The 22683-nt window shown below is 39.1% G+C and overlaps 1 protein-coding gene across 1 annotated transcript in view; it reads left to right on the top strand.

Moving 5' to 3' along the window:
- The first annotated feature begins 390 nt into the window (after window positions 1-390).
- The window catches only part of TRAPPC10 (trafficking protein particle complex subunit 10), a 37458-nt gene continuing 15165 nt past the window's right edge, over window positions 391-22683 (top strand). Inside the window, exons 1-11 of the mRNA XM_079305574.1 lie at window positions 391-609; window positions 9751-9832; window positions 10496-10631; window positions 11743-11939; window positions 13218-13413; window positions 14535-14646; window positions 15649-15896; window positions 17606-17752; window positions 19616-19730; window positions 20179-20255; window positions 22107-22198. Coding sequence (XP_079161700.1) covers window positions 531-609; window positions 9751-9832; window positions 10496-10631; window positions 11743-11939; window positions 13218-13413; window positions 14535-14646; window positions 15649-15896; window positions 17606-17752; window positions 19616-19730; window positions 20179-20255; window positions 22107-22198 — 1481 coding nt within the window. The 5' untranslated portion in view covers window positions 391-530. The remainder of the gene's footprint in view (window positions 610-9750; window positions 9833-10495; window positions 10632-11742; window positions 11940-13217; window positions 13414-14534; window positions 14647-15648; window positions 15897-17605; window positions 17753-19615; window positions 19731-20178; window positions 20256-22106; window positions 22199-22683) is intronic.

Here is a 22683-nt window from a genome sequence, read left to right as displayed (position 1 = left end):
CCCGGACAGGGGATGGCCCGAACAGGGGATGGCCCGGACAGGGGATGGCCCGAACAGGGGATGGCCGGGGCGATCTCCAGAGCTCCCTCCAGCCCCGACCATTCCGTGATTGCCCGTTCTGCCGGCGGTCAGCGGTGAGGGCGGCCCGGGGGGCTGTGACCCCCTCAGGGGCAGCCCCGCCCGGGTCCCCGCGGCTGCCGGGGCCGCAGGCCGGGCCCGCCGCCCCTTCCTCCCTCCCTTGCGGGCCGCATCGCCCCTTTCCGGGTTCCCCGGCGGCGGCGCTCCCCGGAAGCGGTAATGCCTGCCCGGTGATCCAGGAAGCGGATGAGCCTCTCCCGCCCGCCTTCCCCTCACGGAGCGGCGCTGCGGGGACGCGGGGAAGGGGGTGGGGGGGAGGCGGGGGGGGGGGGCGGCAGCGGCAGCACCACCCCCGGCCCGGCCCGGCTCGGCCCGGCCCGGCCCAGCCCCCCGGCGGTGTTTCCATGGCGCCGGGCGGGCGGGGGAGCCGGGGCTGACGACCCCGCCCGCTCATGGACCCCGCCGAGGAGGAGGAGGGCAGGGAGAAGCCCCCCGTGATCTACACCATGGAGAACAAGCCCATCGTGACCTGTGAGTGCCGCTGCCGGGGCCCGGGTCCGGCCGGGGCCCCCCGAGGGCCCGGGGGAGGCAGGAGGGGGTGGCTGCTCTTGGGGGCGCCTGCTTTTGGGATCTGATGGCGAGCTTTGCTTCTTCACTGCTCCCCCCCTTCCTAATGGCAGTGGGCGAACTTGGGGTTGTTTCTGTAGTAAATAACAAACCCAATGTCGTGCTCAGAGGTGTTTAGGGGAAGAGGGTAAAATACGGGAATAAATCGTGAACCCCAAACTTCCTGCCAGCGGGCTTTGTGTGGCTTTGCTGGTGCTAAGAGAAGTTGCCAGGAGGCATCGTCTGCGGCGATCCCACCGATGCGATCCCACTGACATTACAATGGAGCTGCTGTGCTTTGGCTCCAGCCCCGAGGCGCTTTAGTTGAATGAGATCTCGTACTTCCAGCGGTGAATTTGTCCTTTCAGGTATCCGAGACAGGCAGGTGGTCCTGGTGTAAACATGAGCCCCCTGCTCTTACAGGTATAGAGGGTGCACTCAGAGTTCACTGAAAACAAGCACGTGGACTGGGCTGGGCATTAGGAGGCATTTCTTTAACAGCAGAAGGGTGAAGAGGCTCCTTAGAGAGGTGTCCAAATCTGTCCCAAGTCTGTCAGTGTCTAAGAGATATTTGGACAGTGCCCTTAACACGCTGTAACTTTTGGTTAGCTCTGAAGTAGTCATGTAGTTGGACCAGATGATCCTGGTAGGCTCCTTCTAACTGGAATAGTCTTTTTTATTTTAACTACATCCATAATGCTGTTAATAAAAAGGTAAAGTGAATGAGATCAGCGTAGAGAATTCTGCTTTTTTAACAAAAGGTAGCCTGTGGCTGGTCTCAGTCAGAGGGATCTCTACTGATGATGTAACTAAATACATATTTGCACTTTATCACTAGAACACTGGGAATGCTTTATGTGCCTGTGAAATAGAAACTTGTTTCACAGTTCTGTGTTGTCTTTTTATGGAGTAAGCATTTATTGGTAATTAAGGTCTTAGACCTTAGAAAAAGTATCCAGCTGTAACCTTGTAGCTGTGTAATTGTGGAACTCTCTGTGTATGTATTTTCTCCAGACTATTTTATAAATGTGCTTTTTTCTATCTTAAACTTCTTTCCTTTTTTTTGGATGCAGTTCATAAGCTGAAACGAACAGGATCTGTACTGAATCTTCTCTACTCAGCTATTTCAAGAATTTTGAAATCCATTTCACTTCAGATTTAAAGTCAGAAAAATGTGCATGTCAGAAACATCTGGAGGATATAGTTTGCTGGTGTTCATGCTGCTGTTCAGGCTGTGAGGGCTTGCTTTTTAGATTATCTGGCTTTATTTGTATTCAGAATTGGAGAATCTCCATGTGTGTGGCAGGGGGACTTGGTGGTGCAGGTCAGTCTTATTTGAAAAGTAACATTTTAGTCTGTTGAAGTACAGAAAGTTTTACCTCAGAGTAAAACCTTGGGGTTTTTTGTTAGTAGGTGCTGAAAAGAACTCTAGCCTCTTTGCACAAGGAAATTTTCAAAATTCCAAACACAAAATTTAACCAGATTTCAGTCAATCCCAGTTGTCTGATATTGAAAACAATATTAGTTTTGTGTGGTGAGTGAGCATACATCATGGTTGTAAAATGTTTTGTCCTCAGCCCCATCCAGTATGGTAGGAGCAGGCTTACAAATGAGGTAAGAGGTGAGCATTATGTGTCATTTCTATGCCTCACTCCTGGACCAAGGCAATCATTCCCTGTGCTCTGGACAAGCACAACAGCAGTATCTTTACAGGTGAGGACTGGAGTGGCTTGGTCTGAGACTGCCTAATTCAGTAGTTAAAGATAATTCAGCAGAAGTGCTCAGAGAGTACCTCTCTGGTGAATGTAGTAAGAGTGACTTGCTACATTTTAAACAGAACATTTGATTTCAGTGGGGAATGCATTTTTAGAACTGCTTTAGTTTCCTTTTCTCTCTGTTGGGAGAAGTGGAGTACTTAAGAGACTGTAGTATTTCAAATAAGTGCATTCACCAATAATGGCTTACTTGAAGGAAAGCTCCTCTAAGCTTTGTATTGCCAGAGATTTACAGAGAGCTGAGGCTTGGCCTTCCAGGGAAACAATTTACTTGGTGTTGGTTTGTTGCAAAAAGCATTAAAAGCCATGGTGTTGGAAACTGCTCAACAGACACAGTTTATCTTTTGTCTGTGGTTCCAGTTTCAGGCAGTTGGAGCTGTCTGGGGTAAGTGTCCCACCCAGAAGGTGCAGGTGGGGGATAAGTGAGGGGATGGCTGGGTTCTGATTATATAAACCAAGAGTGAAGGTTAAGTGAGGGTGCTTTTCAGAACATAAGTGCTTCCTTTTGCTGCAAGATTGAGATTAATCTCTGTCAGGTAAACTCCTGTATCATGAAATAACTCCTGTTAAGTCTTAGGGTTTGTTCTTAGTAAGAGAGAACTGAAGAGAGAATTTTGTCCATAGTGAAACTTCTTTTCAACACTGCATACCAGAGTTGTTTTGTAAACAGGTGTTTTTACCTACCTGAAATAAATTTGACAGTGCTCTGAAAGGAATGCTTCTTTGGTAAAGAGAGTTATGCTTTCCAATCTATGACTTAGTCTCTATTGTAACAGCAGTTACTTGTTATATTGATACAACCCTGAATTCAGCACTCTATGTACAGGTTTGGCCTATGGAAAAAATGGCAGGTTCCACGTGTCTTGAACACCTGATGCCAATTGCAAATGCAGTTTTTGTCAGTACTTTTTTCATGTTAGTGCTGTAACTTGATTGTTTTGCCTTCAGAAGCTTTGCATAGGTGACTTACCCTTGTTTTTATTGTGTTTGCATCACTGGAAACACCTGTAGTTTTAACTGAGAGTTTTTAGATTCATAGAATTTGGTAAGGCAAGACAAACTTCTGGAGACTCTTTCTCCAGGCATACAGGCAACCATATTTTCCAAGTCTGGGAAGAGCAGTATATTCACAGAAAGCTGCTGTTCTTTAACATGTTTTCTCTTTTCTCAGTATGGCAGCACCCCTGAGTGTTAAATCACTCTTGTCAGGTAGGACTGAGTGCCATGATGACTCAATTCCAAATTAATTTGAGCCATATTTTTTACACTGTCAGTCTTACTGGATTGCAAAGGCACTGGGGAGTTTCACTGTCCAGCTGTGCTTCTGCTCTCTCTGGCACCTTACTTTGAAAACTCTCAACTCAAATTTGTAGCAATTTATCCTCATTGCCACCAGAAGCTTAGAAAGTGTTTTGAGTCATCTTACAGCTTTCTCACTGCTGTAGAAGGATTATTTTTTGCATCATTATTTTTTTTGGTTTTTTTTCAAGAGGCAAGTTGAGTGTTTGTATCAAACATCTTGAACTTGAGTAGTTTCTGTACAATGTTGACTTTACAAAATCTATAAACCAGTGCAGATGGCTTTCCTAGGAAACCCATTGTTGTTTCTTTCTCAGGAATCCTATTTGAAACTTTGAGGAAGTCTTTGGAGCTTCAATATGATGTTGTTGCACATATATATCAACTAAAGAACTCATCCTTATGTAAATGATTTGCCCTTAAATTATTAGCTCTATCAATATGAAGAGAAGGCTGAAGACTAAAGGCAATTCTGCTAAATGAAGTAATTAATAGGTTTTTCACAGTTTTCTTGACAAGCTATTCTTTTGTAATTATCTTCATGCAGTATGGAATATTCCATTATCAGCTCATAGTATCTGTTGATATTGTCTACTGTCTGTTTATATTGTGTGTTTGCATGTTTGCTCTCACTAGCAATAATCTGTTTTAGCACAATGGACTTTTATATATTGTGGGGGTCTCTCTGTAATCTTTGAAGAGAATGGTATGCATCATTTTTATCTGGTCCTTGTTCAGAATGTGCTGTGATACAGCAACAGAAAAACCATCAGTGAAAGCTTAGAATAGAAAGAATAGAAAATAGAAAGAATAAAAGAATAGAAAATGTTTGCAATTGTCTGGAACAGAAAGGTTAATGAAAATAAGGGGTGGGAAAGGGAAGAATTTTGCATCTTTTTGTGGTGAAAATAAATACTTACAGCTAAGAATATTGTTCTGGGATTAGGAGAGCTTGATTCAAAAGTTATTCTGTTACTAGTAGATAGATGTAATAAAAAATGTGCCATCAAGAAGCAGGATGTAGCCCAAGTGATTAGAATTATTTGCTGCTAGTGAGACCATTTAACAACTATATCCTATAAATGCATTTTCCCTTTTCTCAACCAGAACTCCTGTATTGTAAGTCATCACTGTTGTGTAGTTGATACATTATTCTGTGCTTAAATATTTGATCACATATATCATGAGAAAAAGTGGCAAATACTTGTTAGTGTTAACCTGGTTTTCAGATTTAGAAGTGCAACAGTGAAGTTTTGCTAAAAGGATTTTCTTCTAGTGAATCAGCTATGGTTTATATATAGCAATTTAGCTGTGTTGTGTTTTGGTTTTTAGACCTCTTTTGAATATGATTTTGAATTGGGAGAAAAGAGGACCTTTAATAGATGTAAATATAAAAACCACACAAAACTTCAGGTAGATCCACTTCTTACAGGCTAGTGATTTAAGAAAAAAGATTCATAGTAGAATGTTCAACTGGTGGAAAAATAAGTGGGGTCAGAAAGATTAGCTATAGTTAGTGATACTTGGGGATAAAATTCAAACAAAACTACACTGAAGTGTAGTCTTGGCCCTGTGTTCTTGTAAAGGTATTCAAAGCCTTTTATCTTAGTTGACTGGTATCAAAGGAAAATATTTGTCTTCTTTAGTCATCTGACCTAAGGAGTTTTTATTTTAAACTGCCTGTGTAGTTAGTGGGTTAGGATAATTTCCTCTAGAGGAAAAAAAAAAATCACTGTGGTATATTTAGATAGTGTAGTGACAAAGCCTTTAAGCATCTAAGAAGTTTGGAAATGGTTAGGAAAAAAAATAGATTATATGAGATTTTGGTGATTTTAGGCAGGCATGAACCTAAAGAATGTCAATATTTTATGGTTCTTCGGTATTTATTAGACAGCTGCTACAAAAAGTACATATTCCCTTTGGAAGCCATGGCTAGATGGTCATTCTGTTTTTTTTTTTTTTCATTGTTCCTGTACAAATTTAGAGTAGAACAAATGTCCTAGATAGGGAAGGAGGGAAGGGAAGAAGGCTGCACTGATTTGATCTACCAAAATGTCAGGAAGAAAGACAAGGAAGAAAGAATCACATGACTCTTGGGATTGGAAAAGGCTTTAAAGATCATTCAGTTCCAAACCCCTGCCATGGACAGAGACACCTTCCACTGTCCCAGGCTGCTCCAAGCCTGATCCAACCTGGCCTTGAACACTTCCAGGGAAAGGGCAGCCTGTGCCAGGGTCTCACCACCTCAGGGAATTTCTTCCTGATGTCTAAATTTACCCTCTTTCAGCTTAAAGCCATTGTCCCTTGCCCTGTCACTCCAGGCTCTTTTACAAAGTCCCTCTCCAGCTCTCTTGGAGGCACTGGAAGGGGCTCTAAGGTCTCTTCTCCAGGCTGAACAACTCCAGCTCTCAGCCTCTCTCCATAGCAGAGGTGGCCCAGCACTAAGCACCTTTGTGTCCCTCTTCTGGTCCCATTCCAAGTGGTTTATGTCATTCTCATCCTGGGGACCCAGGGCTGGAGGCAGCTCTGCAGGTGGGGTCTCACCTGAGCAGGGCAGGGGGGCAGAATCCCCCCTCCCCTGCTGCCCACGGTGCTTTGGATGCACCAAAGGACACTTTTGGCTCTTTGGGCTGTCGGTGCACATGGCCTGGCCATGCTGAGCTCCTCCTCGACCAACACCCCCAGTTCCTTCTCCTCAGGGCTGCTCTCATCTGTTCTCCACCCACAGCACTTAGGGAAGTGCCAAAGGCCCTGCCTTTTGAACTTTGTCATGTGGACAGAAAGGAAACAGGTGCTTTGTGCTTCTCCTGAGGCTTTTCTTCTTGACTTATATCACTTGAACATAATGCTTTCAGTTGTTGTGTGCTACCACTTCATGTGCAGAAGCACCCTGAACTTGGTGTGCTATCACTGAGTTACTGTGTTCTTTCTGAATTTGTGGTGTGTTTATTGACATCCAGATGGGGAGCAGATTAATTCAGACATTCATAGTTTAAAAGCTGGGTAGGTGCACCAAGAGGTTATCAGACTCTGATGTTACTCCCTAGTTATCATCTCTGTGGGATATTTCAGTCCTATTTGCCTGTTGGTTCTGGAAGATGAAAACCCTTCTCTAGAAGGCTTCTTGGCTTTAATTATGATAGGATTCCAGAATTACTTTTCCTTCCCATATATGCACATTCTTCCTTGGCCTTTTCAGTTGTGTCTGATAACCATTTACACCGTGGCCCCATTACTGACAGCCATAGAATGGTTTGGGTTGGGTCTTAGTGTTGAGACCAATCCACTGAAATGAATTTGCTGTGATACGTGGAGTCATCATCTTTTTTCTTTTTTATTTTACTCTCCCAAAACACCCTCCTCACCAACTTGCAAAAAATGACCAAAAAACCTACAAAATAATCTTTGAAGCAGTTATCAGACTTTTGTGCAGACTTTTTGGATTTGCTCTAAGTTTGAATTCCAGGATTACTTGGGGCTTTGGAATGCTTCATTCTAAATTCATAGAATTCAGTCAGATACAAGCAAAAATTCCTGTAGTGGTGGTGTTGTATTTTCTCCTTTATTTCTTCCTTATTTTTCCCTTTTTTTTAATATTTTGGAAAGTAGATCATAGACACCTCAACTACTGAGGTATCAGAGGCATATATATAGAGAAGAAAATGCGACTTCTGCTGTGCTTGAGGTCTCTTGAGTCGTAGGAATCTTGCTCAACACCACTCCAGAAATAGTGATCTTTTGGGACTTTCTGTTCTGTTATTTGTGCAGGTCATGCTCTTGTCTGCTTGCTGTGAGGTGCTCCCCTCTCTCCCTGCAGCCCAGTAGCAGCACCCAGTTCACAGTTTGTTGTGTGTCTTGCCAGTCTGTAGCCCTTACAATTCCTTGCTGTACTTGCTGGTCTCAGTGTTGGTCCCGTGTCAGTGCTGTGCTGGGGTTGCCTGCTGATAACTTCACTTTTAGTGTTCTCAAACGTGCTGATTACAGTAGGTACAGGGTCCAGTTCAGCAGAACATGAAATGTTGCAGCCCTTTGGGAGTTGGAAATACGTGGTAGCAGCTTTGGTCTGTGTTCAAAGACAGCCAGTGTATTTCACATTGCAAGTCTGTTCTCTCTTTTCTTTTAATCCTACGGGGTTGTGTTGCCTTGATCATAAAACACATTCTTATGTGTATTTGATATGCCCTCAAAAACCAATGCAGGAGGAAAAGCTGACTGGTTTTAAAATGAATATACCCGTTTTAAGCTGATAATGTGATGTGGCTGTCTGGAATAGCAGGGTGCTTACACATTATCCTTTAGTTCCTCTGTATTCAATAGTAGTCCTTTTTACTTAAGATGTTGAATTCAGGAATATTTTTGTGGCATACATTGAACTTTTAGGTGCAGTGTAGAAAAAATACTTTGCTATGCTCCAGAGGTAAAATATGTGGCTTGTTCTTTCCAGCAGGCTTCGAGCTCCAGACTGTGATTTTGATGTGGTCATCGTGCTGCTGCTGCTAAGTCACTAAGCCATGTTTCACTCTCTGTGGGCAGTAATGAGTTGCAAATCAATAGATTGTTCTGAGCTTGGCTCACAGAGGTGTAACTTGGTATAAACCAGCATTAACAATACGACTAATGCTGGTTTCAGTATTCATTCAGGGCATTTGTTTGTGGTCTTAAATAGCATTTGGTAGGTACACTTAATTCAGTGGGGATGAAGGTGAAGGATCAAGCATAAAGTACTTTCCTGGAGAAACAGGCCTAAAGTACTAATTGGTTTTGGTTTTTTTTTTTAGCTATTTGATGAAATTGCATTGTTGAATAATAGCTAATGAGATCAGGCATCAGAAGAGCTGTTTTTGCTTGTTCTTGCACTTAATCAGACTTCTAAACTTTAATTTTTTTAATATACTTTATTGTGTGGCGATAGAATTGTGATAGTGCTCGTCATCAAAATACTATGTGTGAGAATAATAATATATATGAGAAAATTGGGGAGAGTGGACAAGAAAAGGATTTCTAAGATGAACTAAAGAATGCTAAGGAAGGTGGAGGCAATGTCTGGCTTTGTTCTTGTGTGTGAGATTGTGGGGTGGGAGGGAGAAGAAAGGATGTCAGGTACTTCTTCATTGCAGCTTCCAGTTCCACAGGAAGGTGAGAAGAAGATCTTCCTGTTCTGGTGTGCAGAATGATTGTGAAAAGGAAAACCACCAGAAAATAGCAGAATTGCCTATAAGGCTGTTAAAATCTTAATGTCTTGTCCTTGTCATATCCTCCCTGTACCTAAGAGAATTTAAGAATTGTTGTTGAAAGGTTACTGGCAATTTATTTTTTTCCTTGTGGTAGACACTACATTTTGTTCTGACTTGTACAGAAGTAGCTCCTGCAGTGGTGGTGTATTTAACGTAGTTGTGTGAGACCTGCACTGTGTTAACAGACCTCATGTTTCTGAAGACTTCAAGAGCAGTGTGGTAGTCAGGGAGGTGTTTTTGTATTAACAACAGCTCCAGAAAATGAGGAGAGAGGAATCACATCCAGTAAACAATGGAACATGTGCTAAACCAAATTATCTCAGCGTAGGCCCAGCTACAGAAGGAAGGGAACTACTCTCTACCCAGTCTTCTGGTTTGGAAAATCTAAATTATGGAGTATTTTTAAATATACTTTAAAAAAAAACCCAAAAAGCCAATTACTCCAGCTGAGGAGCTGCTTGTTTTGTTTTTGGAGTTGGACCAGCTTTATGATACTCTCTTTGGTATATGGATCATGTAGCTCTGTGGAAAATCTTAATAGGAAGCTGGTAACTGTGTATGTATTAAATGCCTGCTTAAAAGTGTTACATTAGGTCTTGATAGTGATTTAAAAAAATCTAGATCAGTGCTGGACTCCTATTTCCACACAGCAGACAAAATTAAATGTTCTTAATAACAGCAGACCATTGGTAGAATAACATATTAATATAGATTCAATAATTTGCACATGCTAATGTATTAATGCCTTTCACTTTTAGGTGCTGGAGATCAGAATTTATTTACTTCCTTGTATCCTACACTTTCTCAGCAGCTTCCTAGAGAACCCATGGAATGGAGGAGGTAAACTTACACTTTATTCTGTGATTCTGTTTCAGTGTCTGGTTTTGACTTGGGTAAATGTGTATTTGTTGTGTTCTGAGGAGCCCTTACAATAAATTGAGTTGAACAGAGCAACTGACTTGAAGAAATTGGAGAAATTGGATAATCAAAGTGAATGTTGAGCACTTCGGGATGATTTTTTCAACCCTTCAACTTTGCCTAAGGAAAAATGATAGTAATGCTGTGTTTCTCTTCTTGATTTTGTGGTTTCTGGGTTTGTCTTGGTGTGCTTTGATGTACTTTGGCAGCTGTGTTCTGAAAGTGCTATGCTTTCTTCTCAGTGAGAATATAGGTAGAACTTACATGGAATTGGATGTACTTCCCTTCAGAAAGTTTGGTATGGCACTGTTTTGTGATTGGAAAAAATATTTGGGAATTCTCTTATTTGGTATTTTCTACTTGTCTTAGGGATACAGAAAATCTTTTACTGAAAGCTGAAGGGCTTCTAGTTCCTATTCAAAAAGGAGCTTTTATCTCATTTCAAGCAATACCAAATTTTAGTTATACAAACTGAGTGTAGTTTGTGGGTTTCCAGTGCAAGAGTATTTCAGTTTATTTCTCTTCCCCACAACACATGTTTATTTTCCTATTCTGCCCACTAACATCAGTTTTTAAACTCTGTAGGTCTTATGGCCGTGCTCCGAAGATGATCCACCTGGAATCCAACTTTGTTCAGTTTAAAGAGGAGCTACTGCCCAAAGAGGGGAATAAGGCTCTTTTGACTTTTCCCTTTCTTCATATTTATTGGACAGAATGTTGTGTAAGTAAAAAACTAGTAAGGTAAAACTAAGATTTAAAAGTTAAATTGTTCACATAAGCATGAGCAGTAAATTAAAATAACAGACAGCACAAGCAGAAAGCCAAAACAATTCAGGGGTTGTTTAAGCCCTGGGTTGCATAAGCATGCATACCTGATACATTGCTGGAAATAAAAGTTAGCTTGAGCACTTCTTGACATAAGCAGTATCTGTTTGTAATGTTACTTGACACTAAGAGGACAGGCATTTGAATAACCTGTTTTCAGTACTTTGTAACAAAACCCCCCAGGATCTTACAGTGATCCTGCAGTGGCACACTGCACTTTCTTTGTAACACTGAAATGTGGCCAGGGTCGTTCAGTTATGATCTGTTGGTGCTGAAATCTAAAGATCTGCTTTCTTTTCTTTAATTCCATCTTCTTTGCGTGTGTCAGGTATTGGTGGATGTCAGCAATTTAACTGGGCAAGATTTGGAATGTCTTAATCCTGTTTATCTCCAGTTCACTGCCTTTTGATTTGCCTCTGTTGTGAATTAATTATCCACTTGAAGGACACAGGTGACATCTGATCTGTGACCAGTCAAAAAGAATCCAGAACAGTCTTAAGAATTATCTGAATTTATCTAACACCAACCCAGAAGCAGAATGATTCCAAACAATGCTTCTGCTTTAAAAAAAAACTATTTTTGTGAAAAAGCTTTCAAACAGGTTGATAATTGAGCAGTGCAGAAGGTGCAAATATCACACTTTTGTTGTTATGTGAGAATAAAACAATTCAGCTTTGTTATTTCAAACATGTTTTTACTGTAAAGCTCCAGAAGGTGTAAAATAAAGAGCTTAAATGATGTCTAAAGATCATAATCTCAGTCATCTAAAGAATGATAATGTACCAAATACTATATTTGCTGTTAACCAAAATACTGGAAATTAATTAAATTAAAAGCCTAGAATTTTACTATGCTTTACCTCATTGGATTTTTTTCAATAAGTAAACTTACTGTCACTAATTCCATTTGATATGTCTTTCTGTTTGCCTTCTTTTGGAACCAAACTTGCCTTTTGAAATTGTTCAGAATGTCTGTTTGATTTGATGATTCACCACTTCTCATCCCAGGACACGGAAGTGTACAAAACCACAGTCAAGGATGACATCACCAAGTGGCAGAATGTTCTCAAAGCTCACAGCTCAGTGGACTGGCTGATTGTGGTGGTTGAGAGTGATGCCAAGAAAAAGAACAAAACCAATATCCTTCCCCGAACCTCTATAGTAGATAAAATAAGGAATGACTTCTGTAACAAGCAAAGTGACAGGTGAGCAGACATTTTCATCTTTTGACCAGTGTGCTGATTTATAAACTCAGCCCTCTATGCAAGACATTCCTTGCTCATTTAAAGACTTCCCTTGGTGTCCAGCATTCAGACTGGTGGCTCTGTGAGGTCTGTGCTTTGAAGGGAGAAATTTTATTTTTCAGTTTTCCTGGGTTTGTAGAAGCTTTGAAATGTGTTTCAGTTAGATTTCATCTATCTCCTCCTGGTTAAGAGAGGTTTAAGGGGAACAGTGTGATGATAATCAGCTGTTAGACCTTCAGGGTTTTTTGTTTCCTTGCAAAAATCTTAGCAGAGTTACAGGTGAGTAGGGAATATGAAGCCAATAGAGGTTATTTTTTGCCATTGTGCTTTCTTTCTGTTGTTCATTTAATCACCTTTCTACTCTGAGATAGTTGACATAAGGCCAGTTTCTTCAGATGTTTTTATTCTAAGGAAATAGTAATGAATGTATGAAACCATTCTTGCTTTCATTAAAGCCAACAAAATAGGATTTTCTAACAAGAAATAGTATTTTAGTGGGATGAGAGATTTTCCTGTCATTAGAGAATCATTAGTTTTTTGAACATTAATAAATTGTGATAGAAAAACTGAGGAAGGAAGATGCTGTGAAAAAGTTGATTTATTTGTCAATTAATGGGATCTGCTTATTTTCTGAGAAAAGCAGAGGAAGTTTTAGCACACAGGATGTGTAAAACCAGATTGAGATATTTCAAGAATCTATTGTGGATGATTATTTCAAGTGAGTTAGAAAAGGCTGAATATATGTGATCTAATAGATCCTGATTTGTATTTTGTATAATACAAAATTATATGCCTTTGTCAGGCATTGCTATATTTCCTGTTCTGCTGATTTGTATTGCTAGGCAGACTTTTCTTTTCTAGGATAGCTACAGCATTACTTGTATTTAAGTAGTTAGAATAATGTATCCATTTGCTGCTTAAAAAAAAAAAAAAAGCTGTAGTGTTCTCATTCTGGGCAAAACACTGAACTCTTCTCATGAGCTATATCACATGTAAAAGCTAACAAGCCCCAACCAAAAAAAAACCAAAAAAACCCAAAAAAACAAAACCCCAACATAGCTGCCTCCAAACAAACAAACATAACTTCAACCTTGTTTTTTTTACCTCTGATTAATGTGGAATGGAAAACTGAATGTTGTTCACTCTCTATTTGTCAGGTATGCACCGTATTCAGCTGGACATTTATATGTGAATTATGTATTTTCCTCCTCAAACACAGTTTTATCAATCTCTTTACAGATGTGTGGTACTTTCTGACCCTTTGAAAGACTCTTCCCGTTCTCAGGAATCTTGGAATGCCTTCCTGACCAAACTCAGGACATTACTTCTCATGTCCTTTACCAAAAACTTAGGCAAGTTTGAAGATGACATGAGAACTCTGAGAGAGAAAAGGACTGAGCCAGGGTGGAGCTTCTGCGAGTATTTCATGGTTCAGGTAAGAGTCTCTTGGTATTGAAGAAAATACTTGAGTCCCAGTTTTAAAAATGGTGCTGTTTCATTGTGGTTGGACTTCTGGTACTTTTAATTTTCTGATCATTGTTTGAGGGTGAGGCAGGAATTATGGAGACTGGTTTAAAAACAGCATTCTTTGATCCTGTTTGCAGCAGGTTTGGGTTACCTTTTAATACAGTTAATGCAGTAATACAGTTTCCTGCTGTTAAAAAAGCAGAATCTCTTCAGGCTTGTCAGAGTTTTATGAACCTCAATTAAAGCAAATGAATTGAATCTAAAAAGTGTTTTAGTTTATTTTGAATTTGGGGTAAATGTCCCATTACTGTGCATACACACTCAAACTTGCAATTGGTATTTAATATGAATGCTGCTCTTTGCTCAGATTGTTATCAGTATTTATGGAGGTGATGTTTAGAAAAGTGTCTGTTTGAAGTAATAAATATAGAGAGTGAATCCTATTTTATAGAGTCATAAATGCAATTAGTATATAAATCTAGTTTTAAATACATTTTTGTATTAGCTGATTTAGAGAAAAGCAAGAACCTCTGGTTTGATAAGATTAAAGATCTTGATTCCTTTGGAATTTTCTGGTCCCTGTACAATGCTGATCTCTCCTTCACCACATCCTCATGTCTCCTTTGAATGCATGTGCTATCTTTTGCATAGGATATATCTAATTATGAGGCCTTTTCTACTTAGCAGTTTGGCTTTGTGTACAAAAAACCCTTTTATGATATGCTGCAATTGATGGCTTCACAGTGTAAACTGAGGGGAAATCATCAGTACTATTATGGGAGATGAGTCTTCAGCATTTATTCATTTATTTATTTAAATTCAAACTTTTAATAGATCTGTGAGCAGTATCTTCAATCAGGATCTGGATACACATCAGAATTTACTGGCAGAGCTGTATGACTTAATCTCCTTTTGTGAACCTCCCTGGGTTGGGAAGATATTTGCTCCAATGGCAAGTTTGTCTGTATATGTGAAATGAAAATTGGAAAAAGTAGATCCTGGAGCTCTGTGGATGGATGGGGACAGGCTGTAATGCCAGACATGAATCATGTCAATAACATGTTCCCTGTATTGCTTGTGTGCCAAAAGGAAGAGCTGGCCTTTGTGTTTGAGATGCTGCAGCAGTTTGAGGATGCCCTGGTGCAGTATGATGAGCTGGATGCCTTGTTCTCTCAGTATGTTGTCAACTTTGGGGCTGGTGGTAAGTGTCTGAAAATGTGAAATAAATGTTGAGTGTCTGAATTCCTTCACTGTGCTGAGCAGCCCTGTGCTTTGGGCAGTCACAGGGAGGCTGCACCAGGCAGTTTGTGCTCTTGTTTTATGCTGTGTGCAAACACAAGTGTCCATCAGTTACAGTGTTAACAAAATTTTGTTTCTGGTCTCTGAGGCTTAGAAGTAATTTTTAATGAAAACCTGTGTTTTGCTCTAATGGGATGATTGTTACAACCAGAGCCCTGAACTATGAAATGACACAAGTATTGATCTGGCTGAGATACAGCTGCTGTTTTTACAGCTCACTGCTAGGTTTTTCAGTAAAGAGCTTCCTGGAAAAGTGCATTCAGTGTTGCCTCAAATTACACAAGATATTTGGTAATCACTGCTCAACTTAATAGAAATAGATGCTTAATCTGCACTGCAGAAGATTTAACTTCATTTTTGGGTAAAATTACCATGCAAGAAGTATCAAATAGCTTTGAACTGTTTTAATGAGCTAAAGCACATGCTGTTATATAACATCTTTAATCTGATATGTTTTATGAATCTGGTGAAAATATAGTGCAGGAGTAATTGCAGTGAAATACATTTGTGCTGACTGAACCCAATGCAATACCTGGCAGTGGGGGCACATCCATCCATGGTGGCTGAGTAAGAAATACTTCAGCAGATAAAGCCTGTTTGTTTTGAACTTCAGGTAGGCTTAATTGCTAATAAATAAATTACAAACTGGTTGCCACTATACTGATAACAAACATACAATTAAGTCAAAATGCCTATGGGAATTGAATGTGAAATTCAGTTATCTGACCTTGCTGTGGAAGTTCTGGTATTTTTTTGGTTTGCTTTTTGAAGTTAAGACATTAAGTCATTTATCCATCTGACAAACTCGGGAAGGACTAAGGCAGCTCCCAGGCTCTGGAGGAAGGATGAAGAGGCTTTCCTAGCAAGCAGTGCTTGACTCTTGGCTATTCCCTTGTTTACTTAGATGGTGCAAACTGGCTGACGTTTTTCTGCCAGCCAGTGAGGAGCTGGAACGGTTTAATCCTGCGGAAACCGATAGACATGGAGAAGAGGGAGCTGATCCAGAACCAGGAGGCGACGCTGCTGGACCTGCGCAGTTACCTGTTCTCCCGGCAGTGCACGCTGCTCATCTTCCTGCAGAGGCCATGGGAGGTTTCCCAGCGGGCACTGGAGCTTCTCCACAACTGTGTGCAGGAACTGAAGCTGCTGGAAGTGAGTCAGTGTTATCCATTCCGTTATGTGAATCATTTCATCCAGTGATGACCTAACAAGATGTTTTGAGTTTAGCTGTTCAGTGAGCACTGGCTGGGAATTAGCAGAATGATGCTGTAATAACAATTGTGCTGCAGTTGATTGTGTCATCATGAAGATGTCTTTGGCAAGAAATAGGAGGCATCACATCTGGGAACCAAATCTGTTTAGTTAAAGTGTTTTAGTCTTCACCTGGAAAGCTATTCTCTAAGCTGGTAGTCATTTGCCTGCTTCTTTCATGGGTTTTTCACCAATCTGTTGAACTGTAGTTCCCATAATTTAAGTCTATAGTAGTGTTGTATTGAAGGAAATAAGGCAGAATGGTTATTATGCTGTTATGCAGGCTAATCCCCTGTAACAAAAAAAAGAGATTATTTCTGAATATCACTTTGTGGCTTACCCATATCCTCATCCCATGGGTGCTCTGTTAGTTTTATCTGTGCCATTATAACAGCAGCTGCTAACTTTTGCCTGTCTGACGTGGTAGTATGTTCCATCTGTTCATCTGCATTTAAAAACTGCAAATCTGCTTCAGATGCTTTGCTGACACCTTCATGTGCTCTCAAACTAATTCCCACAGATAGTATGATTTCTGTGTTTGAAGGCACTTCCTACAGTTCTCTTTTTTGCTGCACCCCAGGTCTCTCCTGTGTCCCCAACGTTTGGAGTTTTCCTCTGCACTGTCTCTTATTTCTGCTGTTGCTGTCTTGCTGTGGTGATCCAAACTGAATGCAGTGTCCTGTGAGACAGTGACACTTAACTGTGCATAGCTTGTACTTATCCCTGTTGTGATCCTTTTTCTTAATGCAGGCAAACTTCTTACAGTGGCTTGGCAGCACTGAACACACAGCAAAAATCTAACCTACTCTGTTCTTAGGATCTTTGTATTCCTGAAAATTCTTTCAGAATTCAGATCTTTATTATTTCTTCAAGTTCATTATGCTCATACTTTGGACTTTCCTATCCCATTAGTCACCTAGTTTATTATGGGTTTTAGGACTTTATAGTCTTTTAAAAAAGAAATGCATGGTTGTGAACAGGATTTTGAAACACCATTATTGTGACTATATTCCATGTCTTTAGTTATGCTCATCTTTATCTTAATTCTTGAAAAAATTCTAGTATCAGACTCTCTTGTCTTTCTCTGTCTTTCTCTTTTTGTGTTTCTTTGTTTGTTTTCATCTCCCTTTTTGAATTAATTGTCCATGACAGGTGTCTTATCCTTCGATTAATAAGTTTATTTTTGTGAAGGAATCTTAGAGACTAATTTGTTTTTTCCAGGTTTTTAACACTTCTTTATACATTTCATTTCAGTCTCAATTAGAACTGATGTCTCCTTAGGAAAGTAGTAGTCTATTTACAAAAATTTTTCCTAACTCTGTTTTTTTAAGCTGAGTTTTCAGACTTTTGGAATTTTTCCAAGACCTATTAGTCTTCCTTTCCTTCTCTTGCATCTTGATGAATGTGTCAAATCTAGTTAATATGTTTTGTGAGCTAATATATGTAAATTATTCAGGAGGCAGCAAGAGTTGGGCTGTGCTTTGTGTATTCTGAGAGTGAACTCTTCCAAGAGGTTTTGCTGTGTTGTATCAAGAAAAGTACTTTTGCTGAAGTATTTTCTCATCTGGTGATAGTTTATTTCCCAGTTAATTTTATCTGTTCATCTCCAGGTCTCAGTTCCTCCTGGAGCTTTGGATTGCTGGGTGTTTTTGAGTTGCTTGGAAGTCTTACAGAGAATAGAGGGCTGCTGTGACAGGGCTCAAATAGATGCAAATATTTCCCACACAGTTGGCCTGTGGAGCTATGCCACAGAGAAGGTGAGTCAATGATGTGGGGTGGTGGTATTACAATGTTGAAATAAAATATTTGTTTCCTTGGAACAGATTTTATCCTTTTTATTGTGGAATTTAATACTGGGTTCTGCACATTGTCTTGAGTCTAGTCTAGATGAGACATCCATGTTTATAGTCACTTCTTCCTCTGTCATTTGAAATCTGGGGATTACAAGGGTCTGTCCTCCTCTTTTTCTATCCCCTCCTTTCTTCATCACTAATTTGATAATTATCACTAGTTTGATTAAACTCCAGAATGTGCTCAGTCCATGTTGACTGAGAGGGAGGGCATGTGAATTTCAGATACAGCAGAAAAAATGCCCAGATTTGGATGCATTTACCATTAAAATAGAGATATTAAATTTTAATTTTATTTAATATTAAAATAGAGATTACAGCAGCCTGTTTGCACAGGTCAGTATTTCTCCAGCATGTTAGTACAGCAGTAAGACCCCTTCCTTCATTGAAGGTGTTACCCTTGGTGGCTTGTGAAAGAGGCAAATAATTTCCAATTTGCCAGTTACCAGTCTTTGCCATAAATGTTCTAATGCTGTTTGGTTACACTGCTTCTCTAAATTTCAAGTTTCACTTACTCTGTTCCTATGAAAGAGGTGATGTTTGAGGTTGCTACTGCTTTCCATTATTGAAAAACATTTTAGAAAGAAGATAAACTCCAGAATCTACTGAAATAGTCTACTGTGGTATTTGTGGATGTTTTTGAAGACCAACATCTTTGGAAGACTCACCCTCTTGTTTGCATAGCCTGTAGAATATTTGCTATTTATTTTAATCATAGTTTGGTAAGGTTTCAGTAGACTTAATAGTCCTCTAATTGAGCCTTTGAGGTCCTTCTTTTATTACAAAAGCAGGGAAATGAAACTTCACCTTGAAGAGTTATTGCTAAAAAAAAAATAAATGAGGGGGGTGGAGATCAGAATAAAGGAAGCAAAGAATTGTTTAAATCAGATTCTTCCCATGCTCCTTAGATGTTTCTATGGAAGATAAGTTCCAACATGAACTGGAAATGTTCTTCCCTTCCATCATTTTTCTAACACAAAGGGTAAATGAAGAATTTTAGGATAATGAGTAGCAGTAAGGTGGAACTGACTGAATGAAGAAATGAAGCAACTAGTGACAAAATTAAGTAGAATTTAAAATAAATTTTTTAAAAAAGGTTAATGTCCATCCCTATTTTTGTGGTGTGGAGTAATGTGACAAGCTGTGACCTTTATTCTTTTGTGAGCTTACCTTTCTGGCTGATGGAGTTTTCTAAGTAAATTAACCAAATGGCCAATAGATAAGAGCTTCTTTAGGACAGTATTCTGGGTGCTGAGCCACCAGCTGCTGTCTAGAAGGGGTTTTATGGTAGTTAATTGTATTAACACTGTTAGCTGTGATAATGTCCTTTTCAGGAAGGTTTTCACTTGAATACAATACTTCAGGTGAATTTGCAAGCTGCCTAATCACTGTACTGCAGACTTGCCTGCTTTCCTTGATTATTCAGTTTTTAAAATTACAGACACAGCTATTAGAAATAATCTTTGGTCATGGCTGCTGAACATCTGAAGCTTTGTGTTGAAAACCAGAAAGATTCACTCAGATTAGGTGTTCTGTTTGTAGGGATCTGTGTGTTTAGGCACATGTTCCTAAATTTGAGTCAGCAACTAATGGGCAATTTAGTTCCTTAATTAAATTAGTTAATTTATACTGTGAGAATAGCAATTAATTTTGAAATCCTATAAGCAGCATAATATGAAAGTAATGAAAATGGAATGTTATAATAGAACAGGAGGAGTTTTATATTGATTTTATAGCCTGTTGAAATCAAGCATCTGGCTTCTCTTACAGTTAAAATCTCTGGGTTACCTGTGTGGACTTGTGTCAGAGAAGGGACCCAATTCAGAAGACCTTAACAGGACTGTGGATCTGTTAGCAGGGCTGGGAGCAGAACGTCCTGAGACAGGTATTGTCCTTCCAATAGCTGGCACTGGCTGAAATGCACAGCTTAGAAGTACATCAGCAATAAGAATTTCCAAGCATCCCCACATACACACACACAGAACTTTATCTCTTACAAGTTCTTTTAATGTCTGTTTAGTATTTCAAATTACCAGTGAATCTCCTTACTGTTCACTTATAAGCATTTAGGTCAATAATCTTGAACAGCACTGGATTTGAATTAAGTTCCTAATGCTTCCAGACAGGTATTTAAAATAAAAATTATTAGAAAAACAAATGAAGCATTCTTAATCTTGTGCAAATAGATAATCTGCTCCTGGAGCTACAAAGTGATACTAGTTTTTAGTTTTCTCTCCACTTTCTACTGAAGAAAAAGCAGGAATGGGGGTGGGGATGGATTCTGTTCTCAGAATGTTTGTAAGTGACACATCTTGTCCTGCTTTTTTCCAAAGCCAATGCATCACAGAGCCCTTACAAGAAACTCAAAGAGGCCTTATCATCTGTAGAAGCTTTTGAAAAACACTACTTAGTAAGTATGAGTTTTGCTTATTTATATTAATTTTGCATGTTTACATTGTGCATTGAATGGGGCCAAAGTTTTCAAACCTGAGAAGACATAAATCTGTATTTCCATGTTTTTATATCAAAGGTTATTTCTTGCACACTGAGCACAACAAGGTTGATTTGTTTAACAGCTGGAACCCTGTCAGGGCCCCAAGTTTCAAATATTTGCATCAACTTTAATATTTACAGTTATGAGCTGGAGGTTATTATCTCTGGGTATGTATACTTAGTTATTAAAAAAGCCAATGTCATGGCTGTCATGTTCTGCTATCCCAAATTCAGAATTAACTGACTCTTTCCCAGAAGAATATTGATGTGTGAATTTCCTTCCTTTTAAATGGTTTGGGTTTGCATTTTGCAATGAGTATTACATTATTAAATTAATACTGTTGATTTTTTTTTTAATATATAATCTGTGGGACATCTGTGGATAATGGGGTTGCACCTGGCATAAATTGATGCACAATGAGGATTCTAATATTGTGCATCTTAATTTCCTGACAACTTCTCTACCATTGCAATGAGCCATTGCAATGATTTCAGGTTTCTTTGTTTTGGTGGTTTTGTTTTTCAAATATAAGATTTTTAAATAAAACAAAAAACTCCTGCTGTCACAGCAATGTGTTTGATTTTTGAGGGCTTGGTTTGGCACTTTTTGTTGGGTTGTTTTTGGTTTTTTTTCCTTAAATAATTTTCCTTTAAAATTTCTCATATGTGCATCTGGCCAGTAAGGTTTGCTAGATAAAGCTTGAAAGAAAATGGATTTTTCCTTTTTTTTTTTTTAATTTTGAAACAAGAAAACTGTGTGGTACTCAATTTTACAAAGTTTTATCAAAAGAAAAAGTCTCAAAACGTCTTGTCTGAAGATTCTGGGTTTCACTTTTTTTCAGTTTATTTATAGGAGTAGTTGTGTAGCTGGATCAGAATTAAAATCTTAGAGTTGCCAGCTTCTCTTACCTATTCACTTCCAACTTGCACCTAAAGTTCTCTGCTAAGTTCAGTAGTAACTTCCTATATTTAAGAATCTAAGTGGGGTCTGTAGTTTGCCAGAGAAATTGCCAGTTCTCTTTGTATTTATGACTGCACTTTTATGCAGCAGAAATTCAGTTATCAGATACACTCTTAAGATGGTTTTCTATGTAGTTATCATGTAAATATATAAATTTTATGTATGCCCATATTAAATCTTGCCCTGTATTCAGTGGACAAGAACAGAGAATTAGATAAAACTTACAGACACACCTAAGATAATTTATATTAGCTTTAAAAAAAAATCGTTTCAGTTTCAACCTATTCCCCTTTATCCTGTCACAATGTGATGTATTTTTTATATTTTGACATATCTGGCCAGAGAATATTATGGACTCTGGAAGGAAGTTGGGTGGTTGAACACTGTGTGTGTGTTGGAACTGCCAATTTTGTGAGAAAGGTTTCTTGCTGTTATTGAAGCTTAGGGCAAGGGGAGCAAGGGGAACAAGGGGAAGAAGGTGACACTTGGACACTGTGGCTGCATTGGAAATTAAGGTTAAATATGAGAGATAAACTTCAATTTGGGAATGAAAGCAGAATTCCTTTAAGGCACTCTTGTGAAAATAATTATTCTGATTATAACTTACCATTCAAAGGTATGGGATATAACCTGCTGCAGGGGGAGTGAAGGTGACCTGTTACAAACTGCTCTGTATTTTGTGCTCAGGGCAGATGTGACTCATTCTGGGCATTTTGTTGCAGTAACTTAGTCACTATGAGTGTGTGAAATGGCCATACAGCTGCCAAAAATACATAAAGCTTATAATGTTCTTTTTCTTTTAAACAGGATCTGTCCCATGCCACCATTGAAATGTACACAAATATTGGAAGAATTCGCTCAGCTAAGCTTGTGGGAAAGGACCTGGCAGAGTTTTATATGTAAATGACTCTTTAAAATATCTTAAATGCATTGCCTTTGAAAAAATATTATCCCTGAGGAAGATAGGATGTAATTAAGCAGGAATTTTAAAAATGTAAACAAACCCTATTTCAGGCTGTATTAAAAAAAAAAAAAAAACAACAAAAAACTAGCAATCTCTTTCGCCTTAATTCTCATCTCATGATTTTGTACTCTTAGCTTTAACTGTCCTGTGTTCTTTAGCTTGATCCTTTCTTCTTCTGGGGAGGAAAGAGTAGGAAAGATAACTAAATACATATATAGACTGCATCTATCTAAAAAAAGCCAGGAAACATGTCTTTGGAGAGTAATGCATTTCATATTTGAAGTTATGATTGCAAAATGGTTGTTTCCCCTCCTGTGAAACAATGATTTTATTCCTGATTTCCAAATATATTTTTTGTTTTTATCCCTGCTCTTCAAATCCACTGAGAAAACCTCCTGCATTTTTCAGTGTCATTTTGTT

This window comes from Erithacus rubecula (assembly GCF_903797595.1).
Source record: "Erithacus rubecula genome assembly, chromosome: 1".
NCBI classification, from domain to species: Eukaryota; Metazoa; Chordata; class Aves; order Passeriformes; family Muscicapidae; genus Erithacus; species Erithacus rubecula.
The sequence above is the reverse complement of the archived record's forward strand: the minus strand, read 5'-3'. Positions and strand labels throughout refer to the sequence as shown.